The following is a 27,286-nucleotide window of genomic DNA, read 5'->3' on the forward strand; positions in this document are numbered from 1 at the left end:
AAGAAAAGTTGGCTCTATTTGCATATATTACTATTTTACACATGATAAAACCAGAAAAGGACATTTCAGAGTTGTGCAACATTTTGAGGCAGTTTCAAATCTTTTCGGGACACAAAATTAGAGAGGATACGACAAAGGCAACAGCTGTAAATTATGTACTCACACACAAACTGGTTCAGCAATATCCACATTCATGGGGGCATGATAAAATAAAGTACTCAGGAGTATGGATTAAAAGGATGCTGGTGTGGCACTTATGGATATGTGGGAAGAGACTAAACAAAAGATAATACAAAAACTTAGAAATTGGAAGCTCTGTTACATGGATATGGATAGCAAAATAGAAGCAATTAAAATGTTTTATTCCCTTTAGTTTTATACAGAGGTCAGGTATATTTTTATCAACTAGCAGAGAAGTTGTGGATAGCAATTAATAAAGAACTGAAGTATTTTATCTGGGAAGGGAAGACAGCAAGAGTCAAGTGGAATAAGCAGATTCTTCCAAATGAACAAAGCAGTTTTGGGTTACCCAATTTGAAGGGGTATTTCAGAGCTACACAGTTAAGGCTCCTATACATACCATAAGCAGAAACATATAATTCAATCTGGAAAGGGATAATGACGAAATGGGGAAAGTTCAAGAAACAATGACAGACTGTGATTTTGGATGCAGATCCTCAACGGAGAACAATAACCATGCAGAATATTATATTTATAAAGTAGCAAAAATTATTGTAAGAAGTAAGCCAACTAGGAATAGAGAAAGGAGATTCTGCCCATAGGAATGACTGCAATTAGGGATACAGACAATAGGTAAGAGGGAGCTGCAATTAACTGGAGAAAACTGGCAAAAGAACCAGGGTATGGTGAGCAAATAATTAGAGAGGGAAAGGTACTAGAATGGGAAGAGGCAAAGAATTTATTTGGACTGTATGATAGAGATTAACCTCCCTATCAAGGAGTGATATCAGAGTGCAGGCAGAGAAAGAGAAAGAAACAGTGGGATACTAAGATTAAGACCAGCACCGGTAGAGTTTTTAGTAGAATCTAGAACAGAAGCTGGTGTTGAAAAGGAATAATTAGTACAGCATAGAAAATATTGCATGATAAAAATAAGAATCAAACAGAGGAGGTTAGAAAAGGTTGGGAGGAAATACTGGATAAGGAATTCACAAAGAAACAATGGGGGAAATATGTACATCTCCCATATATTCAACAATGTCTGGAAAATTTAGGATCTTTGCTTGGAAGTGTTTACATTGGCATTTTTATACTCCAAGTAGACACCAAATAATTTTTCCTCAGGTAGACACCAAATGCTGGAGGTGTGATGAGGGAAGAAAGAGTAACTGTAAACATATTTTCTGGGAGTGAAATGACTTGGCAGACTTTAAAGATTTCCTGCAGACTGCTCTGTTGAAGATACTGGGTGGACAAACTGGTATAACAAAGGAAATTATTTTTTGAGCTATGATACAGAATTGGAATTGCCTAGACATAGTAAGGCCTTCCTGAGTCTAATTATGGTGGTTGCTAAAAAAGTAATTACTGGAAAATGGAAATCAAAGTCTAAACCAATTTTACTATAAGTAGGGAATATAGTAATAGAGATAAATCTAGAGAGAAATAAGGGCCAGTGAAATTGTCAGTGTGTGTAAAATTAAGGTAGTGGCTAGCAAGTACATTGCCTGGATTCCAGCAAAGAAGAAATTTGAAGAAAGTGAAAGAAAATCAACCAGAAAAGGTGGAGAAAATGCCGGCTCTGAATAATTCTAAGGCTGTTCAGCAAAAGAAAAAGATGGCTTCCAGTAATTTACAGGAAGAAATAAAAAATGTTTTCAGAGGTGATTAAAATAAATGAAACACTGAAAGAATATATCAACTGAAATAACAGGCCAGAAAAAAAATAGAAAAGCTTTAACTAGTTATTTAGATGAACTGGTAAAACTGTAAAAAAATCTAAGGCTAAAATGAAGAAAAGGCTAGCTGAGTATGAGGCTTCTCAAGAAGAACGGTTTCAAAAATCATACAGTTAGAAGGCACAGCTTACAGAGAAAACCTTACATTTTCTGCGGTGGAAGAAAAACTGGAAGAAACAAACTGTATTAATATGAAAGCCATGTTATGAAAGCACAAATATACAAATAGACTGGTTTTTCAGAGTATGAGTGTGACGTGCAAGTGTATGCTTCAAATCTGGCTACGAGAAAGCAGCCAAGACGTATCTTAGTAAAGATGGAACCACACCAGCAAAAACAGTACATCCTGACAAAACTGTGGCAGAAGGGAAAAGTGTTAAAAACTGAAGACAGCAGTCTCTTCTTGGAAAGAGATTACTCATGTTATACTAGACAGAATAGCACATTTTTCCCAGCAATCATAGGATATTGAGGGGGAAGTGTGAGGTTTAAGTTGCTGTATTATGCTGTCTTCAGGATTTTTTCCTTGTAGGATCAAATACATTTTTGACTGCAGAACAGACTAAGGAGGAAATAACGTTTAAAGGGGACTTTGCTTCTCATTCTTCTGACAATAAAGCTCAGAGAGACTTACCCAGTGAAACCTTTTCCAATGTTCCAAAGGAAAATACCAGAGACAGAAAAAAAAGCACATGAGTTGAAATGAACCAGAGTCTGGGGCTCCAAATGGACAGATACGTCAGCAAGCAAAGAAGAGTAGTAATGCTGGAATTGAATTCATCCTCAAGTGTTGAGTATCTTCATGAGGCGGACCCTGTTTTTCACAAAATCTCACCAAAATGACACTGATATATAGTCTGTATTTTATATAGCATATATCATGGACAGAAGTAGGTTAAAAAAATAAAAAAAGGTAGCTGGGTGTACAAGATCCAAGATGAAAAAATGTCCAATCCTGGTAGGCACACTGGTGCCAGGAATAGAAATAAATGATGCACTATTGAGGATAAGGAATAAATTGTGTATTGATACCACTATACAAGAAGCCCAGAATTTCCCGACAGAAGCTATACAAAAAGATTAAGACAGACATTAGTGGAAAGAAAAATACTTGCACAAGAAAAACTGGCAGAAGCTTCAAATAAAAATGTGTGTTCATTAATACAACAGATTTATGAAAAACATTATACAGACCAAGAACCATTGCCATTTGGAAAAAGAAAAGACTGAGTAAGTGTGAAAATATAAAGAAAATCTAGAGATTTCTGAAAGGTATAAATATGGACATGGGAAAGAAAGATAGATCTGATATGGTGCAGTATTTATGTATAGGAGAAAGCCAACTTAATTAATAAAAAAAGCAGCCTAAAAGATATTTGAAGAGAAATATATGCAAAGGCATCCAGATATGGAAAATTTCATAATACAAAAAATAAGATCACAAAGAGGGAATGCAGAACAGAAGATAAGTAAAGCAGAAGTTAAACAGACAGATGCTGAAGTTATGGAACACCTGGAAAGTGAAGGGTTTTGTGTAGAAAACACAGGTTATATTACAACATAATGGAACAAGTCCCCCAAGAAAAGAGAAACAGGAGGAGGAGACATCAGAAAAAGAAATATGGACATGGAAAAGAAAAAGATTTAATATGGTGCAATATTTATGTAAAGGAGAGACCAAACCTAATCAATACAAAAGAGCAGCACCAATGATATTTGAAGAGAAATACAGGTAAAGGCATCTGGATATGGAAAATTTTACAGTACAAAAAATAAATGGAGGAAAAGTGGAAGAGAGGATTAGTAACGCAAAAGCTAAAAAAATAGAAACTGAGGTTAAAGAATACCTGTGATGTGAAGGATTTAGTGAAGAAAATCTAACTCTGATAACATCACAGCAAGACAGAGCAATGGATTCCCAAATTAAAGAGAAACCAGTAAAGAAGGAAAGACTGGATCAGTTGCCATAAGAAGATATTTTGGAGCTTTCCATTGGAAACCAGTAAAAAGTTTAGTTGGAAGTGCACAGCATGGGAAGGAACAGGAAACTGTGGCAGCTCTGATGTAGTCAATGCTGAGAATGATAGGTCACTGAGTTACCATATGAAAGGGCAATGGATAACACAGGATGAAACTGAAGAGAATGTGGCACAGGAAGACATTCTGGAACTTCCTGTAGAGTGCCTGCAGGAAATGGAGAACAAAGAACATGCCCCTCAGTTTAGAAGAAATTTATCTAAGAGAAGACCTAATTGATTTAACAGAGATGGACATACATTAAGATCAATGAAAGAAATAGATTACAGAAAGTAAATAAAACCCCAAAAGTTAGAATTTTGATAAAACAAATGAACACAGTCATTAGGATTGTTCATAGAGATTCATGTGATATAACAACTAAATAGGATATAATACTCTGTGCAGCTAAATTAAAACAGTCTTACCACAAAACCACAGGGCAGTAAGGAAAAGGAATGGGAAATCAAAAGCCATCATGGAAGTATTGAACAGAGAAAACTATAAAGCTAATAAGACAAAAAAGTGTCACTTTTAGAATAATATAGAAGAGGGAATAGATCAACAAAAATACTCAGAAAGACAGACGTGATAAAAGCAATGACTTGAGCGGTATCAGAACAGATCAGGATCTATCTTGCACTATCACAAATAAACTATAAATATCTGCACAGGCAAAAAAAAACTTAGAAGCTATGCAGATAAATATAAAGGAAAAGTACAAAATAACCAATTTGTTGATGACCCAAAAATTGTTTTATAGAGAACTGGGTAACAAAGCATAAGCAACTGAAACACCACCAAAAAAGTAGTAGTAGATACATTTTGGAGAAATATATATGAAAATCCTGAAGAACATACCACAGGTGCTGAATGGACAGAAGTAATAGAAAACAAAAGTTGTTCAAATGTACAAGATATGAAATTGTCTGAACTAATTTGAATGAAGTAATGGCCAGAGAGATTGAAACAAAGTTAAGAAAAGCTCCTAAATGGAAAACCCTAGACTCAGATGCAGTGCCTACCTTCTGGCTAAAAGTACTTTATATCTTTACATGAAAATGTAGCCATGAGTAAGAACTACTTATATGCACACCCTGAACAAATGCCAACCTGGTTAACAACAGAAAAAACAATACTCTCATTTAACAGTGAACCTGCAAGCTATCCTAAAAACTACAATAACTTGCCTTCTGACAATGTATACACTATACACTGGAATTGATGCCAACGGAGTTTATAGTCATTTAGAAGAAAACTCAATAACAGCAATAGAGCAAACAGATAAAAAAGAAAGTTATATGGAACAAAGGATCATTAGTTGTTAAATAAGGTCATAATGGAGAACTGTAAAAAGGGGAAGAATCTTAACTATGGCATGGACAGACTACAAAAAAGTTTTTGATAGTATTCCCCATTCATGGATAAAAGATCACTTAAAAATGTATAAGATGCATCATATGCTGATCGATTACATTAGTGACCATGAAACAGTGGCAAATCACTTTGCAATTAAGCCATGATAAAGGACACATTATTACTCCAGGGGTAAAAATCCACAGGGGGATATTCCAGGGTGACTCTGTCACAGCTGCTCTTTTGTCTTGCCCTTAACACATTAAGCTTCTTAACAGATTAGGTTCATGGCTGCAATTTGGCTCCCAGAAAACAAAGTGTAAAGATTTCTCATCTTCCTTTTGTGGACGATATAAAACTGCATAGTTCATCAGTTGAGGAGATGGAAGCACAACTGCAAGTGGTCAAAACTTTTTCAGATGACATACGAATGTCATTTGGTCTTGATAAATGTGCAACCTTTAAAGCAGGAAAGCTGCAGCACCAAGAAAACATCAGCTTGGGACAGGAATGTGGTATAAAAGAACTTGAGCAAGAGGGAGTGTATAAATATCTGGGAAATTAAGAAGGATCAACAAAACATGAACAAATGTGAATAAAACTTAGTAAGAAATATTTTAGAAGACTAAAATTAATGCTGAAAACAGCACTGACATCTAGGAACAAAGTCCAAGCTATAAAACAATTTGCTCTTCCTGTCCTAACTTACAGTTTTGAAGTGACTGACTGGCCCTAAAAGGTGTTGGGATTGGTTGGACAAGAAAACAAGGATGCTCCATGCATAATCAAATGATTTATAAAAGCAGGTGGTCTCAAAAATTATTACATGTATAGATCTGCAATCGTAAGGCTGCATATATGTCTACTGATCTCATAAGACCCAAACATAGTGAAAGTTTAAAAACATGAGGAGAATAAGTCTATGATGATGCCCCTGCTTAGTTTTGTAGAAGTATACCGGTATCAAGCTGGAATGGAAATCAAATCAGAAGATGATAAAAAATCAGGCAGCAAGTGAATGTGCCAAAAAAAAGAAAGAATATAAGGTAAAGGATCAGATCAGAAGGCAAGAAATATGGAAAATGCATAAATACAGTTGCAAGTACAGAAAACTCTTAGAACCAATATCATGTTGATCAGGATCAAATGCAGGAATGGTTAAGGAGAGGTGAGTTAAACCCAAAAGAAGAAAGGCTAATATTGGCGGCCCAAGATGGTGGACTATGTACACAATGGTGTACACGATGTCCATTGAACATGTGGGAGAAACAGACAAATGCAGGTTTTGTAAAACAAAATTGGAACAGCTGGACATCTTGTTGCTGGTTGTGATACACTAATGGCAGGAAGGCTGTATACTGAATGGCATAATAATGTGGAAAGACTGTTGCAATGGGGATCGTGCAAACATTATAATAATGAAGCAGCTGAAAAACATTAGAGACGTGAGCCAAAAAGCATTATAGAAAATTATGAAGATTATATCACATGGGATCACCCACTATCAACAGTTCAAAAAATAGATGTGAAGAAGCCAGATATAGTAGTCCATGAAAAGAACACAAAAGTAGCATTGATCATTGAAAATGCTACACCCAGTGACTACAATGTCTCACATACAGAGACAAAAATGTAATAAAACACGAGGATTTGCAGGCAGAAACAAAAATAATGTGGAAGAAGGACACTCGGACAGTTCCAATAGTAGCAGTAGGACATTCAGACAGTTCCAATAGTAGCAGTAGGAGCAACAAGTCTTATAAAAAAAGAATTTAAAATCGGACAGAGAAATGTTACAGATACATGTAACTCCATATGAACTGCAGGAGAAGTCATTACTGGGTACACCGTGGGTGATGAGAAGAGCACTTAGTCCAATACCAAAGACTAAACAATACTAATTTCATGACCCTTAAATATACTTTGACTTCAGAATGGGGTTCTATTGTCTTCATGGTATTAGAAACATTAAAAAAGCCTGGCCCAAAGAAGCATGGGAATGCTAGAGGCCAGGAACCACAGAGCCCTAAAAAACTACTGGTTGGAAGACAGGACAGGGAAAGAAAAAAGTTTGTGGGAACAAAACCTTGGAGGCATGAAGAGAGGCCAACACCGGAACAGTTTGGATCCTATAATCTTGACAAATGTGATCCTAAGATCGCATCAACATTGACTTCTGAAGATTGATAGTGAATCCCAAACTGTGTAATACAGGCTGGGTAAGTGAAGCTCCTGCAAAAGCTTGGCTTATGATGGGGCCTGAAGCAAGAGGTTGTCAAGATAGGGAAATATCTGAATGTCCTGAAGCCTGCAAAGGGCTACTACTGGAGCTAGGATTTCGTGATCACCACTGGGGCTGTTGAAAGCCCAAAGGGCAAAGCAGAGAACTGAAAATGAGAGGAAGAAACAGAAATGCAAACATTTTTCAATAGAGGGTGGATAGGAATATGAAGATAAGCATCCTTTAGATCCAAGTAAACTAGAAAGGCCTGGGGGAGAGCATCAGAGAAAACAGAGTCTGAAGAGAAAGCATTCAGATGGATGGCACTTTGGGGAAAAGTGTTCAGAAAAGAAAGATCCAGGAAAGTTCAGGACCCCTTTCTCTTAGGGAGTAGAAACATCCGGCAGTAAAACCGTAAACTCCTTTCGGTCTCTGGAACTGGTTGAATGGTACTCTGGTCCAACAGACCCTGCAACACCCCTAGAAAATGAGGAAGCTATTCTGCAGGAGGTCAAGGGATACTGGAAAAAGGAAGGGTTTTTCAGGCCATAATGTAACCCTGCGTGATGATGGACAGAACCCAAGACTCTGTGGTGATTTTTTGTCAAACTGAGAGAGAGAGTTAAAGCATAAAGGACAAGGGAAACTGGCCAAGAGGAACACGGCAGATAATCAGATGGCTGCCGACTTATCAGGAAATAATGGCTTTTGGGGCCTAGGCATTTGAGTTGGCTTATCAGAAAAAAAATGCGCATAGCAGCTTTCTTACCCTTGGAAGACTGTCTAGGCAGTCTACATAAAAAGGCAGTATTTGTAGGATAGTTCCTCTGAAACTTGGGAATGGGAGAAACAGATATGTGCATCAAATCTTTCATGACCTTACCCTGATCCCGCAAAGTCTTAAAGAGCTCTTCCACAGCAGTGTCAAACAAATTTGGGTTATTCAGAGGAACATCAGTAAGGCTTGAAGGGGAAGCCAAGAATTGGGTCTCATCACACAGCCTGAGGAAGCAGCCCTAGAAGACCCACCAACCACATCATAGCTGCATTTTAGAGAGTGATGGGCAATTTGAAAAGTGGAACCCAAAAAAAAGAGAGGGCTGTGGCTTTACCCTCTGAAGCAGATATATCAGATACAATCTTCTCAATCTGGGAAAGAACAGGTAAAATATATCTTGTCATGTGGGTCTGGTAATTAACAGCCCTAAAAGCTAAAGTAGCAGAAGTGTATACTTTTGTCTCAATCCTGTCCATAGCTCTATTATCCTTATCAGAGGGAATTAGTTTAGAAGAGGGGAGAGGGCAAAAGTATAAGGGCTTATCTGTAGACACAGAAAACACTGCAGAATCAGAAGAAGGGCATTTAGATAAGAACTTGCAGGCATCTGGCACCATAAAGACCCTGTCAGGCTTCTCAGGAGTTGGAGGTTGGGAGTCTGGGGTCACAGAAGCATCAAATAATGTATCCAATAAAGCAGCCAACACAGGAGAGACAGCAGAAGGTTTAGGAGACTTCATTTGCAAAAACTTATAATACTTTTTCTGGATGTCTGATACCTGACAGCAAACCCATTTACAATGTTCATTATAGGCAGAACCATGTCCCCAGATGATAGTTTCTCCATATGACAATCCAAACCAAAAGATTCCCCCATCTCTGTTCTACAGTCTAATGGTGAGTGTCAGCATCAGAATCCTCATCCAAGGGCTCAGTATTCCTTGTCCTTTTAGGGGGGTAGATGACCAAGGAGGTGCAAGAACAGAAAAACCCTAAGGAGACTTTAAAGCCATCAAGACATTAAACAAGCCTTGTGTGAAGTCTTGCCTTCTCTTTCGGGATTCTTGGCAGCTGGCTCCACATGCTTAGTCTTCTGCCCTTTCTTTAACGGGACATCTGCTTTGATGAAGTGTGATGGCTTGGACCCCTGCCTGGATTTCATCAAGGTAACAGGCACCTCTTCCATAACAAGGGTATGAGGAATCCCTTAAGGCTTCTTGGAGATCATCAGCTGGGGTTCCACCTCATATCATCATCCACTGCGGATGTTTGGAAGGCTTCAGAGGATGTGTGAGAAGCTGGTTCCATGCTGGTCTCCTATAAGGTTACAGCAGAGGAAACTGATGGCAATACCAGATGTAAAATGTAAAATAAAATGTGAAAAAGAGTATATTCTACAGTGGCAATAAAGCTCTGAAGGGCTTCACGACCAAACTTGTCTTTTAGTCAACTCAGCTTGAGCTGCTTGACAGTTTGAGCACACAGAAGGTGGCCTAAAGCTTTGGAAGGTGGCTGGCTGTTGTATTCTGCCTAATCCATACAGCTAAGGCTACTATAACAGTGATCAATATGAAGAACATTGTAGTGTGTTAACATCCATCCAACCATCCTCAACCTCCTTTTCCCATTTTGTACATCTCAGTCATTATTTCCTGTATGTCATTTTACTGCCATAACATGCAAGCATCCCTCCTTCATATTCCTTACAAGGTCAGAAAGTTTACTATGCAGACCACCGATACTGCAGTTCTTCACTTCCATTATGTGATATTGAATCTCCTAACTTCAGTACAATTTTTTCCTGCCTAAAAAGATGGTTCTTTTAATAGAGTCACATTCTGATATAAAAGGCATCATGCCCAATTACAACTTTTTAAGGTGAAAGTAGAAGCGAAAGATACGTTAAAAGCAAACTTCAAATCATAAAGTTTACATCAAACAGTCAAAAAACCCTTGTAAGATGTTGAAACAGCCAACATGCATCTATATCAACAGAAGCATGGCATTACTACTTTACTGCTAATAGTCTCATTTTAAGAAAAAAAGAAGCAAGATGAGTTGTAGCAGACCCAGGAAATGTCCCATTGTGCTTCATTATGTAATACTGCGCTACAAGTTGCCACTTAAAAACAATGGCCTACATCTTGAACTGTTCAATTACTTACCTTCCCAAAATGCAATTCCAAACATTATAAAATATCCAGAAAAAAGTAAATGCAAAAAAGTTAAGAACATGCAGTAATCAAAGCCTGTTTGGATTATGTGAAATTGCTAACCACAAAGACATGAGTAGCTCCCTGAAATGTATTTGCGAAACAGCCACGATACAAACTAAAATTTCAAAGTAAGCTTCTGGCAAAACTGTGCTTACCTTCCCAGCATAGTGCACCACTGTAAAAACGGGATTTATACTACGTCCAATCTGGAAATAATTATTTCCTTTGAAGCTGTTACTGAGTTTTTCCACAAAGGCCCGATCTGTTGCCTGTAAACCAAAACAAAAAAGTACATTGCATCTAACAAGTGACCAACAAAAGCAAACTGTGTAATGCAAAAGCAAACGAAACATCTCTGCATATGTAAAAATAAGCTGTTTATGGAAGACACAAATAAGACATAAAAGGAAAACAGAACATTTCCAGGGATGATATGTCTGATAGCTCCTCAAGGTTAAAATGGGGTATAACAGTATACCTGATTATTCTCCAAACATTTTTGTAACATGAGGTATAATAAACAGCATCTTTTTTATTTCCACTTTAACAACTATAAATATTATATATGTTTTTGTTTTGATTATTTTCTTCTGTTAAATGCAATGTGGCCCATGGTACCAGGTTGTGTCTGAAACTGTTCTTTGAACCAGTGTGGCTTACCTGGTTAGCAAACAGTAAAATAAAGGTAGATTACAGATTAGCTGACATTACATATCTACCTGAACAGCACTAATGTCTGTACTACTGACTGTAATGTCATACAATATGCTGTGTCAGTGCATAAGTTCAAATACCTGTAAATGAGTTGCAGTAGAGGCTCTCTTAGGCTCTGGTACTGTATTGACCTTTGTCTTCAGTGAGCTTGTCATCAAGAACCTATATGACCACAGAAACTAACCTCAGCATGTGTAAACACTGACAGGAAAGACCACCTTGCTGCCCAACTTCCTTTTGAATACTGAGTATGTGTCATTCATGCACTATGTAAACTGTGACATTGCTAGTACATGAAATAATAAAAGGGAAAGGTAATTTAAGTACATGAATCAGTGGGAACTCATGGTCTTAGATGAACAAATAGTAAAGAATGGTCTGACAAAGAAAGGTTTCTCTTCCCTCCCTTATTATAAGAACCCACAGGTTATGTATGAAAGCTATCTGGGACAGGGAGCTGCAGGAATGGAAGCTGCACTGACTAACCTTTAGGTAAATATCCCAATTTCTGAGCAGTGCAATGGAAATATTCTACACTCACAGAAGATTTAACTTAATCTAAAGTACGACTAAAACAAAAAATTCTGATACAGGAAACTGGTGATGACTACAGTAGAAAAGACAAATCTAGCAGAACTCCACTAGTACCTATGACTAACAGAAACTCAGTTTAGAAAGACAGCTATGGGCTTGACAGGGCTTTATCTAAGTTAGGTAGGGGACACCAATAAATACTGGTTACCCCAGAATACACTACTAGATACACAGAGGTCAATCCTGTGGGGTCAGCCAATGTTAATGCTATCACAACAAAATGATGGTTATTTTGTAGCTGGGCTGGGATACCCAAGGAGATGAGTGCTCCAGGATAAGTGGTGATAATCGTGTTTGATATTAAAAGTTAAACAAATAAGAACATCTGAGTACTTCCCAACAGATAGTTTAGTGAAATGGTTTGGCAGCAACTAAAGCCAATGTTGCATAATGTCACTGAATAAGAGCAGAAAACAAAGGTTCAATTGATCCCTTATGTCCCATTTGTTACCACAGGGTTTTCACATTTTTATTTACTGCACAGGCCTCATCCCACTGGACTACCAGATGCATCAGGAGACACAGGAGGAAGAAAAGACACCCCATCACAGCCCAATGAAGCATATGATCAAGATGGAAGTCAGGCTAGATGATTTACTTCCACTGGTAAAAAAAGTAAATGACTAAATATCAGGAAGCTTAGGCTCGCACTTATGTGGGTCGAAAGGCAATCTGGAGACCAAGCTGCAGAAACCAACTCTGAAAAACAAATTTCTTAACAGTTGGCAAAGACCCTATGAAATCATATAGCTATATGTTCCCACTCTTTCCAACACTTCCATACCTGATGAAAACAACACAACTACCAAATAAAGACTCTAAACCCTGATGTTATAGGGAAACTATAGGTAATGACATGCTGCCTGAGGCAAGTGGTTGGACCCATCTCTGTACCAAGAATAAGTAGTAGGAATCGCTGTCTTTTTATCAAATAAATGAAATTTAAGATTATTAGAATGCATCCTCAGGCCATATTAGCATAATAAGCCACTACATTATAAAGCAACCAAATAAGAGATCGAAGCTACACAGTCTTACAGCTTAATTGCGGCTATGGTTAGTATGCTGCTTAGGAAAGAAAAAAAAAAAGCTCTGAAAGTGAATGCAGAATCATCCCACTATGAGTGGAGTATCCCCATTTTTTTTTGCAAAACTTAATGACAGCATGTGCTTCTGCAATGAATTCAGGCAGGTGAATTCAATGCCCACCCCACAGCAAGGACTGATAAATGATACAAGAGACTGAGTCTTGCCACACCCCTCATGACCTTGGTCCTAACAAAGGATTACTTGGCATATGCCTCTCAAAGAAATTAAAAGAAGGGATGACATTTTTTGTCAAATGTACTCTCAGAACATGGTCTTCTTATTTGTATAGTATGCAATCCCAGCAAGATTTCAACAGTTGATGGACAAGACCATACAGTCACTCAACCATGATGCAATTGCACATTTAGATGAAGTATAGTTACGACTGAGCTATCAGCTCTGGAAGGTTCAGGAAAGTATAGTTGTGTCCCACTTACCATAACTCTAGATGTTTGATTAGATCAATATTGCAGTGGATTCTTGGGTCTTCTTGCCATGCAGAAGCCCATGATCAGCCTGATTTCCACAGTCATTGCATCATCCCAAGCAGCCAGACATCCAACAACTAACATCTGAACACCAGGATATATGAAGGATGTCCATCGGGACCATCTTCAGGTCATTCTAAGCAGTGAACAAGCAGTCTGACGCCTGAGGACAGCAATCTTCCAACTGAAGTTCAGAGGCAGAGATGAGATAATAGGACTATATGCAAGGAACTCTTCCACCCTCTTGAACCCAGCAAAGGGGAGAAGAACAGTCATGTACTGCAACACTGATCTACTCCAACATCTACAATCATGGTAAGTGGGACACAACTGTACGACATTCTTTACAGTCAATGTTGCAATACTGATTCTTGGGAGGACTCCCAAAGCTAACTGTAGGTGGTATGTCATGTATATGACCCTAGGAAATAAGGTATTTCTGGACTGCAGTAGCAAATCCTGCTCTAGCCCTGGAGACATTGCCTAGGTTATAGTGATTTGTAAAGGTGTACACCAGGTTCCATTTGACTGCCTCTAGGATGGCGGGGGTAGAGGCTCCCTTGACGAAAGCAGTGGTAGGTACCTCATACCTACTGCAGTGGGATTTAATATGCACAGGTAGATATTTTCAATGGTGTGATTAACTGAACTTAATACAGTTTGCTATCCATTTTGAAATATTTCTTTGGAGACAAGGCTGCCCTTGTTCATCCTCTGCAAATGCCAAAAGCAATTGCTCTGCTCTATTTTAAGGGTTTTTGTTTTGGCTAGGCAGTACCTTATCTTTCTGTGCACATCTGTGGAATGAAAGACTTGCTCTGCCTTGTTCTATGAATTTGGGAAGACTGGTAGGTGGATAGCCTGGCTTAGGGTAAATTCTGACACCATTTAGGCATAAAGGATGTATTTGTTCTGAGAGTAATTCTATATTCCTGTGAAAGACAGTGAAAGGTTCTTTACACATGAGGGCTAGTAGCTCTGAACCTCTCCTAGTTGATAAGAAAAGTGGTCTTCCAGGTGAGCATCTTTGGAGAGGCAGTGGCAGCAGGTTCCGAATGGGGCAAGGTTATTTTTTCTAACAAAATTTAGATCCCAGGCAGGAATAGGGTTCCTTCTGTGTGGTTCATAGGTGTGTACTAAGCTAATGGCCCTGGAGCCTTTACAAGCCTAGCTCACAGAAGTGCCCTGGCATTGTGCTGCCCGACATTAGTTCCCAGTGACTTTATCAAGTAAAGCCACTGGAGTGATCCCCAGGGTGAACCTTTCTATTTCCCATTCATTCATCAAGATTTTCTTGAAGACGGCCAGTGAGGTGCTCTGGTTGACATGTATGGCAAGTCTATTCCAGAACACGGGTAGTCACTGGGTTATCAACCTGTCCATCCAGCATGTTCTGTTGATTGTGGTAATGAGGTTGAGGTCTCTGGAGCGTGTGGTGTGGAATGACTGGGATTTCTTTAGATGCAGCATTTCCAACATAGCTGGGTCAGACATGACTTTGTAAGTCAGGCAGAGATTGCCTCTTAGCAGATATGCAACAGAGAAGAGCTGGAGTTTTTTTGTCTGTCCATGTAGGATATGTGTTTAAGGCCTAGGATCCTCTTTGTGAGGCATTTTTGTGGCCTTTCTAGCTGTTGCATGTGAGTAGTGAGGTATATGCCAAATGGGGCATTATACTCAATGACTGACCTAATGAGGGAAGAGTAGAGAGAGATGATGACCTCTTTCTTCTTGGATGCAAAACCCTTGGTAATGAGATGTGCCACATAGGAGGACTTTCTGAGCACAGTGGCAATGTGGAGGTCGAAGGAGAGGTTGCTGTCAACCTGTGTCCCCAGATCTCTAATAACACCTTCAATTTTAAGTGGGTTCCTATCAATGTGGTAATTAGTGGGAATAGAGTTTTTCCCAAAGGGGATGGCAACTTATTTTTGGCATTAAGCTTAAGGCCATGGTTTCAACACCAGTCATTGGTCTCTGTGAGGCCTTTCTGTAGGATGTCTACATCACTTGGGGAGTTAATAATGGCTCCCAGTTTGTAGTCGGCTGCGAACTTGGTCAGCCTGAGTCCCTCTGTGTTGGCCTGGGACTTCTGAGAAGTAGATGCCAAACAGGAGAGGACCCTCTGGGAAAACTACTTAAGCACAGATATACTGGCCCAACGCTTCCTGGAATTCATCAGTTCCAATGCCCTGCACCAGCTCATTCTTTCCCCCACTAGAGGAAGCAACATCCTGGATATTACAAACATGGGCACCCATTGCTCTACACCGACAGTCAATTCCTCCCTGATTAGATCCAACCACAAACTAATCACCTTGGAAAGTCACATCTCACTCACACACCCCGCAAAGGTAACCACCATGAAAAACATCTCCAAAGCTGACTTTGGGCTCCTAAAAACATAGGTGGCTAACTTCACAGCACCCATGTCAATAGAAAACAGCTGCATGACTGCCAAATCATACACCAATGCACTGTACAAACATGTACACAAATGCACGGAACTAGTCATACCCAACAGAACTAAGATGCTCTCCTCCAAACAAAGGAAGCCAATCTGGTGGTTCCCTGCCATTAATAAACTCTACAACAGAAGGAAGAAATGGTTGCAGAAAAAGTTGAAGTCCCATGACTGGAAAAAATTCCTTTATTAGCCTCAGCAAAAAGTTGAGATCCCTCATCAAAACCTCTAAATCCAGCTATGAAGGCAGAATTGTGGCAGACACTAACAACCACAAAGCCTTCTATAGTTATACCAAGAATCTGCATGGCAATACCCAGGTTTGCTCTGAGTTATTGCACAATGGGACCTCCTATACTGAGCCAACAGATATTGCTAACATACTGGTCGATTGATTCAATGCCAACTTTACCCCCCTCCCCAAAGGACCAAATCACAATATCAGAGAAATGCTAGGCACCTAGCATTACTGCAGCACAGGTTAAAACTGCATTGTCCAAGGCCAAGAATACAGCTTCCATGAGACCCAACAATATTCCTGGATGTGTTCTACATGTACAAAGTGGACTGGCACCACATCTGTGTGCCCTGTTCAATCACAACTTCACCTCATACTTTGTCTGAAGGCCGAATGGTGCACTGCTACAGTCATCACTCTACAGACCCTGGAAATTATCGCCCCATTAGCCTAACGAGTCTGATATGTAAGGTTATGGAGTACATCATCATGGACCTAATTAACAAGGATATAGGAAATCTCCAAACTCTAGATCCCATGAACTTTGGTTTTGTGAAAGGTAGATCATGCCTGCTCAACCTGGTTGACTTCTTTGAGTCAGTCACCAGAGCTGTGGATGTGAGCAAGGCAGTTCATACAGCCTACCTCGATCTGGCCGAGGTCTTGGATACCATTCCCTATTCAGGAATTATTGATAAACTCACAAAACTAGGCATCAACCCCTATATCACTAGGTGGGTTGCAAATTGGCTCACAGATGGAACCCACTGTGTGAAAGTATTGGACTCCAAGTCAGACTGCCAACAAGTCACAAGTGGAGTCCCACAGGGATCATTCCTGGGTCCTCTCCTGTTTGGCATCTACTTCTCAGAAGTCCAGCCCAACACGGAGGGAATCTGGCTGACCAAGTTCACAGACAACTGCAAGCTGGAAGCAAATTGACAGCAACCTCTCCTTCAACCACCACATTGCCACTGTGGTCAGAAAGTCCTTCTATGTGGCACATCTCATTTCCACGGGTTTTGTATCCAGGAAGAAAGAGGTCATCATCTCCTCTTTACTCTTCCCTCATTAGGCCAATCATCGAGTCTAATGCCCCATTTGGCACGTACCTCACTAGACACATGCAACAGCTGGAAAGTCCACAAAAGTATGTCACAAAGAGGATCCTAGGCCTTAAACACATGTACATGGACAGACTCAAAAAAACTCAAGCTATTCTCGGACTCAGTGTTAGTTGTACTTGAAGTATCTCACATGCGTTATGCTGGGCTACTAGTCTGATGATGTGCATATCCTTTATGAATATGGAAACACCACTGCCTTTCGAGCTTTGGTCCATATTCTGGGGCCAAAAGGTGTGGAATGAGTTATAGCCTGCTAGCGCAGGGGTGCTTTCTGCTGCTTTAAACCAGGTCTCCGTTACAGCACAAATGTCGATGTTCTCCATTTTGTAGAGTGCTTCAAGCAAGTGCATCTTGAGATTTAGACTTCTAGTGTTGAGCAGCATGACCCTCAGACTGCATTTATTTATAGCTGTTATGGGGGTAATTTGGTCTTTGGAACATCAACTAAAAAAGGCACTATAGGGGTGGCAAGAACCTTAGCCTTAGGGCGGCACAGTGGTGCAGCGGTTAACATTGTCACCTCACAGCAAGAGGTTCTCCGGTTCGATTCACGGCTGGGGTGCCTTCTGTGTGGAGTTTGCATGTTCTCCCTGTGTTCGCATGGGTTTCCTCCGGGTACTCCGGTTTCCTCCCACATTTCAAAGACATGCATCTGGAGCATTTCTCCCCGGGCCCCCACTGAAAACAGGCTCTGTGCAACCTAGTCGAACTTTCCCAGTCAACAAATGATAAATAAATAAATAAATAAAATAAAAATTAGTCAATATCCAGAAACCCAGGGGTGACAGATGCAGGCCATCTTGGGCAAAGCATCAAGGTCTGTCAATCATGTCATCCCAAGCAGACAGATACTGGATCCCCTTAGAATGATACCAGAAACCTAGCCAACTGTGGAAGTCAATCGTTTTCTGCTTATACTGCGGTATCATTCTGGGCGACAGTAGGATGCTGCTCAGGGCTAGGGTCATACCTGTCTGGGCCACATAATCGGTGAGCTCCTCCATGTCTTTTTTCATGTAGTCCAGGGAGGTTCATCTCAGGTCATTCACACCCACATGGACAGTGACAGAGTCATACTTGTTGTGAAGTGACCTGAGTGCATGTGTTATGTGTCAGATTCTGCCACCTGATAGACAGCTGACTGTTACCTTCTCCTTATTCAACCTAGTGAACGGGACGTCTGTGTGCCTCACTATCGAGTCACCTATGATCAGTGTATTGGCCAAGCTGTTTTGCCTTAGGGGTTTAGGTTGAGGGGTGAGCTGTCTCTTGTGGTTTGTGCTGTGTTGTGGTGGTCGAGTGTGTTTCTGCCTTGGAGGTCTCTGCTGTTTGGGTCGATTTCTGTTGACAGCCTCCATGAAGGTGGGTGTGCAGTTTGTGTTTTTATGTGAGACCTGTGATGGTGGGTGCTCTGGAGGGCTATGTGTTGCATGTGGTGTGGTGCAGGTGTTGACCTTCTCCTCTTGACCAGCTTTTCCAGCCTTGGCTTGAGTGCATGCCTTCCAATCTGGATATACAACTGCATCTCTCACAAGTCTGAGCGTTGGGAGGTGAGAGGAAAGGGTTGTCTGTGCACATGAGGCAGTTGCTACACTGCCTCAGAATGCCCAAGTTCACCAGGTTAATAGGAGAAAGCACAGGGAACTGACTTTTAGACATGGCAGCAGGGATGGTCATTATTACTAAGTACTGAAGTTGTTTCCTTATATATTCCTTTTACAGGAAAAATGTCACTCAAGGTGTCTGAGTCTGTACAGAGCACTGCCAAACACTTGAGGGGAAACTAATACGCAGACCCTGAAAAATATAGGATGAAGTATTTAGGCAGATATTCTGAAGTTAGAAAGAAATCAAGCAATACTTACCGAAAAATAAAGAATTAGCTTGTCAAGAATGATGAAAAAAGGGGAGTTGCATGAATGGCTACTGCCTGGCTACTACTAATGCTTGTCTCAGCACAGCTTCACTCTGTTGGGATGCAATGCTCCTTTGCTTCTTCTCTCATCAGAAGCAAAGGTTAGCACTAATCCCAAGAACAGAATCAGGCCACAGCCTGTTTGGTGATCCACAGTCTTGTCCCAGATGATGCAAGGGTCTGCAGGCTTGTAGCCTTTTTCTGTTAGATGCCTCGTATAGCAACCAGACCAATCTGGTGCATTAAGCACAGGCACTCTCCAACCAGAAAGAGTCAGGAATCAATGCAATATCACACCAACAGCAAAGCCAGCAAAATAATCCAAGAAACGACAGTAGATTCAGTTCCACAATAAAATTTATTACTTGTGTTAGCGCCTCGGCCACAACAGCCTTCAAAGAGTACAAAATTACAAAAAACACATTCCCCTATTTATAAATCACCAACAGTCATTTAATTAATTAATCAATTAAACAAATACTTCAAAATTTAAAGCAAACTTCTCCAATTAACTTCTCTATTCAAGCCTCTTGGTGTTAGTGTATCAAACTTCAATATAAATGCAGTTTCTTTATACAATAAAACATTTTAATTAATCTTTCATCCCCCTTCCTAATGAACACTTCTTCCAGAATAGTAGCTTGCAATAAATTAGCATCATTATTATGTTTTTCCCCAAAATGAGATGCTATAGAGCTTTCCAGTCTCCCTTTCTTAATATCTCTAATATGTTCCTGTAACCTAATTCTAAATTTCCTCTTAGTTTCCCCAATATAGAAAAGGTTGCAGGGACATCTCGGGCAATAAATTACGCCTGCTGTGTCACATGCAAAGTGATTATGTGGTCTAAATATTTTCCCATTAATCCTAGAGAAACTCAATTTGATATGAGAACATATATTACAATTATTACAAGGTATGGTACCCAAAGATACTAGGGAAATAGGACTAACTATTGGTGCAATAAAATAAGTTTCAACTAGTTTATCCCCCAAATTCTGTCCTCTCATAAGCCACGTAGGGTAAATCAGAAATAATCCTATGTAGCAATTCATCTTTATGTAAAAAATTTCCAATAATCTTTATTAGTTCCCAAATCCTAGTGCTTAAAATGTTGTAAGTAGTCACAAAAAACATTTTATCTTTCTCAACCGGAGAATTAATATTGCTAACACTAATGTGTCTTTTTCTACTATTAATATTATATTTATTAAGGTTACGCTGTATTAATTTATCGACAGACCCATGAATTAAGTTCTCACTATATCCTCTCTGTAAGAACATAAATAAAGTTTGACCAATTTGCTTTTGTAAATCTAACTTATTATTACAAAGCCTAGACAATCTAATCTTCTCCCCATAAGGTAAAGATTGAATAATATGAACCAGATGGCAACTAGTACCAAATAAGTACTGGTTGCCATCCTCAAATTTTCGATGGATTGTAGTTTCAATAGAGCCCTCTTTCATTCCAGACAAATGAATATCCAAGAAATTAACCTCTGTGCCACATTGTAAACCATCAAATTTAATACTGTAAACATTATCATTTAATTCCGAAAAAAATATTGGTACTGTATCTAATCCTCCATCACAAACAAAAATCAAATCATCAATGTATCTAAAATAAAATAAAACATGTTGCTGTAAAAATTAATTTTTATATAGATAATCCAGCTCAAACCTAGCCATAAAAAGATTCGCATACATGGGAGCAAATGGTGCCCCCATGTCTGTACCTCTTAGCTGATGGTAAACAACTTAATCGAAACTAAAATAGTTATGAAGCAAACAGAAGTGAGTTAATTAAATAATATAATGAGAACTCTATCATCTAAAAAATACTGCAAGGCTCGTACTCCATCACTATGTCTAATATTGGTATGTAGACTACATGCATCCATGGTTATCCAAAACATGTTCTGATTCCAATGGATGTCCGAAATTTTATCAATAAAATCAAATGAGTCTTTAATACGAGTCCAGTCTCTCAACATAAGGTAATAGATAACTATGTATCAAAATTCCAGTATTGTGTAAGAAATAATTTACAGCAGACACAATAGGACGCCCCGGAGGGGTTAACATTATCTTTATGCAACTTCGGAAGACAGTAAAAAGTGGCTAAATTGCAATTATCTAAATGACTGTTGGTGATGTATAAATAGGGGAATGTGTTTTTTGTAATTTTGTACTCTTTGAAAGCTGTTGTGGCTGAGGAGCTAAGACAAGTAATACATTTTATTGTGGAACTGAATCTACTGTCGTTTTCAGGAATCAATGCATTCTGCTCCTACTCTCACCAGTATCAGAATATAAGCAAAGAGTCCAAGCTGTTACCTATAAAGCAGTTATTAAACTTTCTGGTGATCAGCAGTCTCCAGGAAATAATGTAACTGCACTCATCCTCTCACCAGGAGAAAACAGAAGCAATAATCCCAAGATGGTCTCAAGTGAATCACCACTTTTAGGAAAAGTTTCATGTGGGGATACAAGACAAAAGGTGTAGCACTGTGCAGGCAAGCTGATATGGCATATGTATGTACTTTAATGTTGGAGTAGGAAAGTCCCTGTCTAAACAGGCTTGAAACTTGCTGCAAGACCGTTACTGTCTGCCTGAGAAAGGTTGGTATTCTTGCTGTGACACCAGATGGAAAATCTTTTCTAATTTGGTAGGTATGATTTCCTAGTATGGGGTTTCCCCTTAGAGTGGAAAGCACATCCTTGGGATAGGAGGCATTCGTCGGTGTCAAAACCCAATCCTCCAAGGCGATAACCTGAGGGTGGCAAAGTGAGGATGGAAAACAAATCCCTTGGTGTGACTGAGGGAAATCTACTTCCTGTGGTAGGGTGCTGAACCTCCCCTTGCGGAGTGTCAGGAGAAGGGAAAACCAGTGTTGTCTCGACCACAATGGGGCCAACTATGATCATGCTAGGTCAGTCTGTCCTGACTTTTGTCAATACTCTGGGGATCAGGGGCAATGGCAGAATGCATAAACGGAGCAGTTTGACCAAATAAAAGAGAAAGCATCTACTTTCCAAATCCCTGTCTGCAGAGGTCATGAGCAGAACTTCTGCAGTTGTTTGTTGGGGGTGAGAGGCAAACAGGTCTGTTGAGTGGACCCCCCCCCCCACAGTATAGGGTTAGGTCCAGGAAAACCCTCTCTCCAGCACTAAATCCCTGGGGTATGAAAGATTCTTGCTAAGAGAACCTGCCAGGGAATTGTTCTAACCTGGAATATAAGAAGCTATGAGGGTTAGTGCTATTTCTTTAGCCAGCATCCAAATCTTCCGAGAGAGGCTGCAAAGAGGGCAGGACAAATCTTCTGAGAGGCTGCAAAGAGGGCAAGACAGAGTTCCCTTTTGCTTGTTTATGCACCACATCTCTATGTTGCTGTCTGTCCAGATCTGCAGCATCCTTGTGCCCAAGTTCCATTGAAAAGCCTTTATGGCCAGGTAGACTGCTAGTAGCTCCTTCTGGTTTACATGCAATTTTCTCTGCTGAGGAGTCCAAATATCCTGCAACTTCAGGGGACCTAAGTGAGCTTCCCGTCTGACATCTGAGCTGTCTGTGGTGATGTTTTTTTCTGCTTCTGGTAGAGAAGAATTTGCCCCTGGGTTCTGTAGATTGGTGTTCTTCCACCCATAGGAGCTCCTTTTTCAGGTATGGAAAGAGAGGTAAGTAGGGTTTTCAATGGCTGAGAATGCTGTTCTCAAGCACTTTTCATGAATCAATTAATTTATTTCATGTGTAACTGTACAAGTGGGATCATGAGAATACAAAACGCCATTTACCTCTGAATCCTCAGGAATGCCCTTGCTGGGATGTGTTGCTTTGGATGAAGACTGGTCAGGTAACTTGCCAGGAAAGCTGCCTTGCCCTGTGAAAGGGAGGCTTTCTCCTGGACCGAATCTGTGTGGGCTCCCAAAAAAAGGGTCCTTGTTTGAAAAAGAGTTTGCTACTTCTGAAGACTTAGGGTGAGCTCTACCTTGGAAAGTGGTCTACGATTATCCACAAGGCATCTAGGGTCTCTGCTGTGGATTCTTCCTGAATGAGACAATCATCTAAGCAGGTGTAAATACAAACTTGCAAAGTTCTGCAATATGCAATAAGAGGATCTAAACATTTTATGAACACTCTGGGAGCACTGGACAACCCAAATGGTAAAACACACAACTGGAGATGAGAGTCTGCTGCTACAAATCGCAAGTACTTCCTGTGGCTTTCTACAGTGGGGACATGGAGGCAAGAGTCTTTTAGGTCTAGAGTTACCATGAAGGCATCTTGGAAGATCATGAGCAGTACCTTCTGCAATTTTGAACTTTGGGATGTTGAGAAACTTCAGTTTGACAGGTCCAGGATGGGCCTCCACGTGCCCTCCTTTTTTGGAGTTGGGCAGATCCTTAATCCTTTTCTTTCTTGATGTGGAGGAAGAGACTGAATGGATCCTTGGATGAGTAGTTCCCAGAGGACAGATTGTAAGATGCTTTTCTGCTCTTTTGGCAGTTTTGCAACACCCAAGGAGAATAGGATTTCTCTAAAGTGGATGTACTACCCCTTTTTTATGCTGCTAAGGACCCATTAGTCCTTAGTGATAGTTTTCTATTTTGTTAGGAGAGTTTTCAAGCTAGAGGCCTGGGGGTATAGGAGGCAGTGACTGAACATAGTCACACAGTTGGTCTTTGTGCTGTGTAAAGTCATTGAAGCTCCATGCTCTGTCATTGTTTTGGTTGCCATCTTGTGGATTACTTGGATCTCTTGTCATGGGGAGGATTTCCCTTGTCTCGACTAAGAGGAAAGGGCCAAGACTCTGAAGTCTAACTCCTGTTGTACCTTACTGTCAGGGACAGATAAAATCCTTCACTATTTTATTTGCTTTTCTTTTTTATCCAGCTTCTCAAAAACTTGGTTCAGCCAGAGGACCAAAAAGGAATTTCTTATCTACACAGCATCCAGTAGTTCAGCCTTAACCTGATCTGATAGGGGCTGAGTCCCGAGTCATGCATGTTTGCAGATGACAGACTCTGTAGCAGCTGCTCTGAAAGATGCAACTAAGGCATCACAGCCACACTACAGGGAGTGTGTGGAGACTTCTAAAACGTATTAGCCATTTGGGCAATCTTTTCCATCTCTCTCAACTTTCTGATTTGAAAGCCTGCATTTGCACTTGTTTCTGTCCTGTAACTCGTCTAGTGCAGATACAGATTCTTAGTTTTAGCACTTAAATTTGCTTATTCATGCTCAGCACTTGTTCAGAACTTGTAAGCACTAAATAAGATACTAATTACTACAGCACTCAGCCTTCCTCATTACCTAGAGGAAAACAGTTTTTGTACTTAATTTTCTCACTTGCTTAGAAAAAAAACAGCTCTTGTACTCACTTTCCTCACTTATCTAGAGGAAAAATTGTTTTTTATTCAGGCATGTCCAAAGGTTAGCTCCCAGTGTTCTCTCCTGTCTATCTGATGAATCTGGGCATCTTGAGGCGATGTAGAAATTGCCTCATATACAAACAACCCTCTCCTCCTACCACCCAACACTACAACCTGTGAGAGATCCACTTATCCAGCCAAACTGGAGGTAAAGCTCTCTCCAACCAAGACTGAACTTGACAGTCAAGAGGAGAAGGTAAACATTTGCACCATACCACACTCATCACAGTCTCACTAAATCTACACCACCAAAATCCACACACAGTAACAAAAAAACATTTGCGGAGGCTCTCAATAATAACCTGTCTAAGCAACAGAGACCTCCGAAGCAGAACCACAAGCAACCTCCATCCCCCAACACAACCCAAATGACACACAACCCACAGACTCAGTGTGCTACTCAACCACAGCCAATAAGGAAAAACAACATACTCAACACACTAGTCATAGGTGACTCTATAGTCAGGCACACTGGTATCCCATTCATCAGGCTAAACAAGGAGAAGGTTACTGTCAGCTGCCTGTCGGGTGTCAGGATCCGCCACATAACCCACGCACTCAGGTCACTCCACAACAAGTACAAATATGACTCTGTCATTGTCCATGTTGGTGTGAATGACCTGAGACGTACCTCCCTGGATGACATGATGAGACATGGAAGAGCTCTCCGATCTTGTAGACCAGGCAAGTATGACCCTAGTCCTGAGTAGCATTCTGCCATCACCCAGAATGATACCGTAGTACAAGGACAAAATTATTGACTTCAACAATTGGCTAAGCTTCTGGTGTCATTCTAAGGGGATCCAGTATCTGTCTGCTTGGGACGACATGGTCTACAGACCACGATGCTTTGCCAGACAAGGCCTGCACCTGTCGCCCCTGGGATTCTGAATACTGGCTAAGGCTCTTGCCACCCCCATAGTGTCTTTTTTAGGCAAGGTTCAAATGATAAATTCACCACCATAACAGGAACAGGCAGGCAAAAACTGAGGGTAATGCTACTCAATGCTAGAAGTCTAAATCTCAAAATGCACTCACTCGAGTCACTCCTTAGAATGGAGAACATCGATATCTGTGCAGTGACTGAGACCTGGTTCAAGGCTCCAGAGAGCACCCCAGCACTACCAGGCTATAACTCGTACCACACTTTTCAGCCATGTAACCTGGATTGAAACACCAAAGGCGTAGGTGTGTCCATATTCATTAAGGATATCCACACCTCCAGGCTAGTTGCTCAGCATAATGCATCTGAGGTTATCCAAGTGCAACTAACTCTGGGCAAAACTACAATCCAAACTGTAGCTTGCTACAGATCCCCCACCATGCCCCAGGACTCCCACTCCTCTTTTCTTGATATACTGGAAAATATTAGGGTTCAACAAACACCCTAATAATGGGTGACTTCAACTACCCCACCATTAACTGGGAAAACTTCTTGTGTACCAACTCCTTAGCTCAACGCTTTCTGGAATTTATAAACTCCAATGCCCTGGATCAACTTATCCACAACACCCCCACCATGGGCAACAATATCCTAGACCTAGTCATTACCAACATGAGTGACCGGTGTTCCACACCTGAAGGCAACTCCTCATTGGTCTGATCTGACCATAAGCTAATCACCCTTGAATTCCACATCCCGCCCCCACCCCCCATTAAGGAAACCACGGTAAAAACATTTCTCCAAAGCCAACTTCATGCTTCTTAAGACAGAAGTGATGAACTTCATGACACTCATGCAGATGGACAATACAGTTACAACTGCTGAATCCTACACAAATGCACTCTATATTGACTTACACGAGTGCATGGATCGTGCTATCCCAAACAGAACCATGACGCTATCCTCCAAAAAAAAAAAGGAAGCCAATCTGCTGGTCCCCTGCCATAAACAAACTGTACAACAGAAGGAAGAAACGTTTGCAAAAGACAGTAAAATCCCATGAGTGGAGGAGCTCCCTGGTCAGCCTCAGTAAGACGCTGGATCCCTTATAAGATCCTCCAAAGTTAGCTACGAAAACAAAATTGCCACTAATTCTAAGGACAACCACAAAGCATTCTATAGCTATGTCAAGAATCTCAATGGCAACACCCAAATATGCTCTGAGTTACAGCACAGTGGCACAAAAATTACAGAACCAACTGATATTGCCAACATCCTGGCAGATAGATTCAGTGCCAACATTACCCCTCCCCACCACTAAAGGGCCCATATCTATACAGGAAGAATGCAGAGTCCCTGTAATCACAACTACGCAGGTAAAAGCTGCACTTTCTAAAGCCAAAAACACAGCATCCATGGGACCGGACAACATCCCAGGCTGTGTTTTACATGAAATTCAGAATGAACTGGCTCCCCATCTAAGCACCATGTTCAATAATAGCCTCGCATCAGGCTTTGTGCTCACTAAATGGTGCACAGCAACAGTTATCCCACTCCACAAAGGGGGAGCCACCACTGATCACAGGAACTATCGCCCTATTAGCCTGACGAGCCTGGTTTGCAAGGCCATGGAACGTATCATCACTGAACTCATAAACTAAGACATTGGTAACCTCCAAACTCTGGATCACACCCAGTTCAGGTTTGTGAAAGGCAGATCATGCCTCCTGAACCTGACTGACTTCTTTGTTGCAGTCACCAAAGCCGTAGATGAGGGTAAGGTGGTTCACACAGCCTATCTTGAAGTCGCCAAGGCTTTAGACATCATCCCCCAT

The 27,286-nt window shown here is 40.5% G+C and overlaps 1 protein-coding gene across 2 annotated transcripts in view; it reads right to left on the minus strand.

Moving 5' to 3' along the window:
• Window positions 1-27,286, minus strand: part of LOC122807596 (myosin-IIIb-like) — a 2,420,886-nt gene that overhangs the window by 780,444 nt on the left and 1,613,156 nt on the right. For both annotated transcript variants that reach the window (XM_044078517.1, XM_044078510.1), the window contains exon 14: window positions 10,662-10,775. In XM_044078517.1, coding sequence (XP_043934452.1) covers window positions 10,662-10,775 — 114 coding nt within the window. The remainder of the gene's footprint in view (window positions 1-10,661; window positions 10,776-27,286) is intronic.

The sequence above is a fragment of the Protopterus annectens genome, chromosome 1.part1, assembly GCF_019279795.1.
Source record: "Protopterus annectens isolate FY-2018-M chromosome 1.part1, PAN1.0, whole genome shotgun sequence".
Lineage (NCBI taxonomy): Eukaryota > Metazoa > Chordata > Ceratodontiformes > Protopteridae > Protopterus > Protopterus annectens.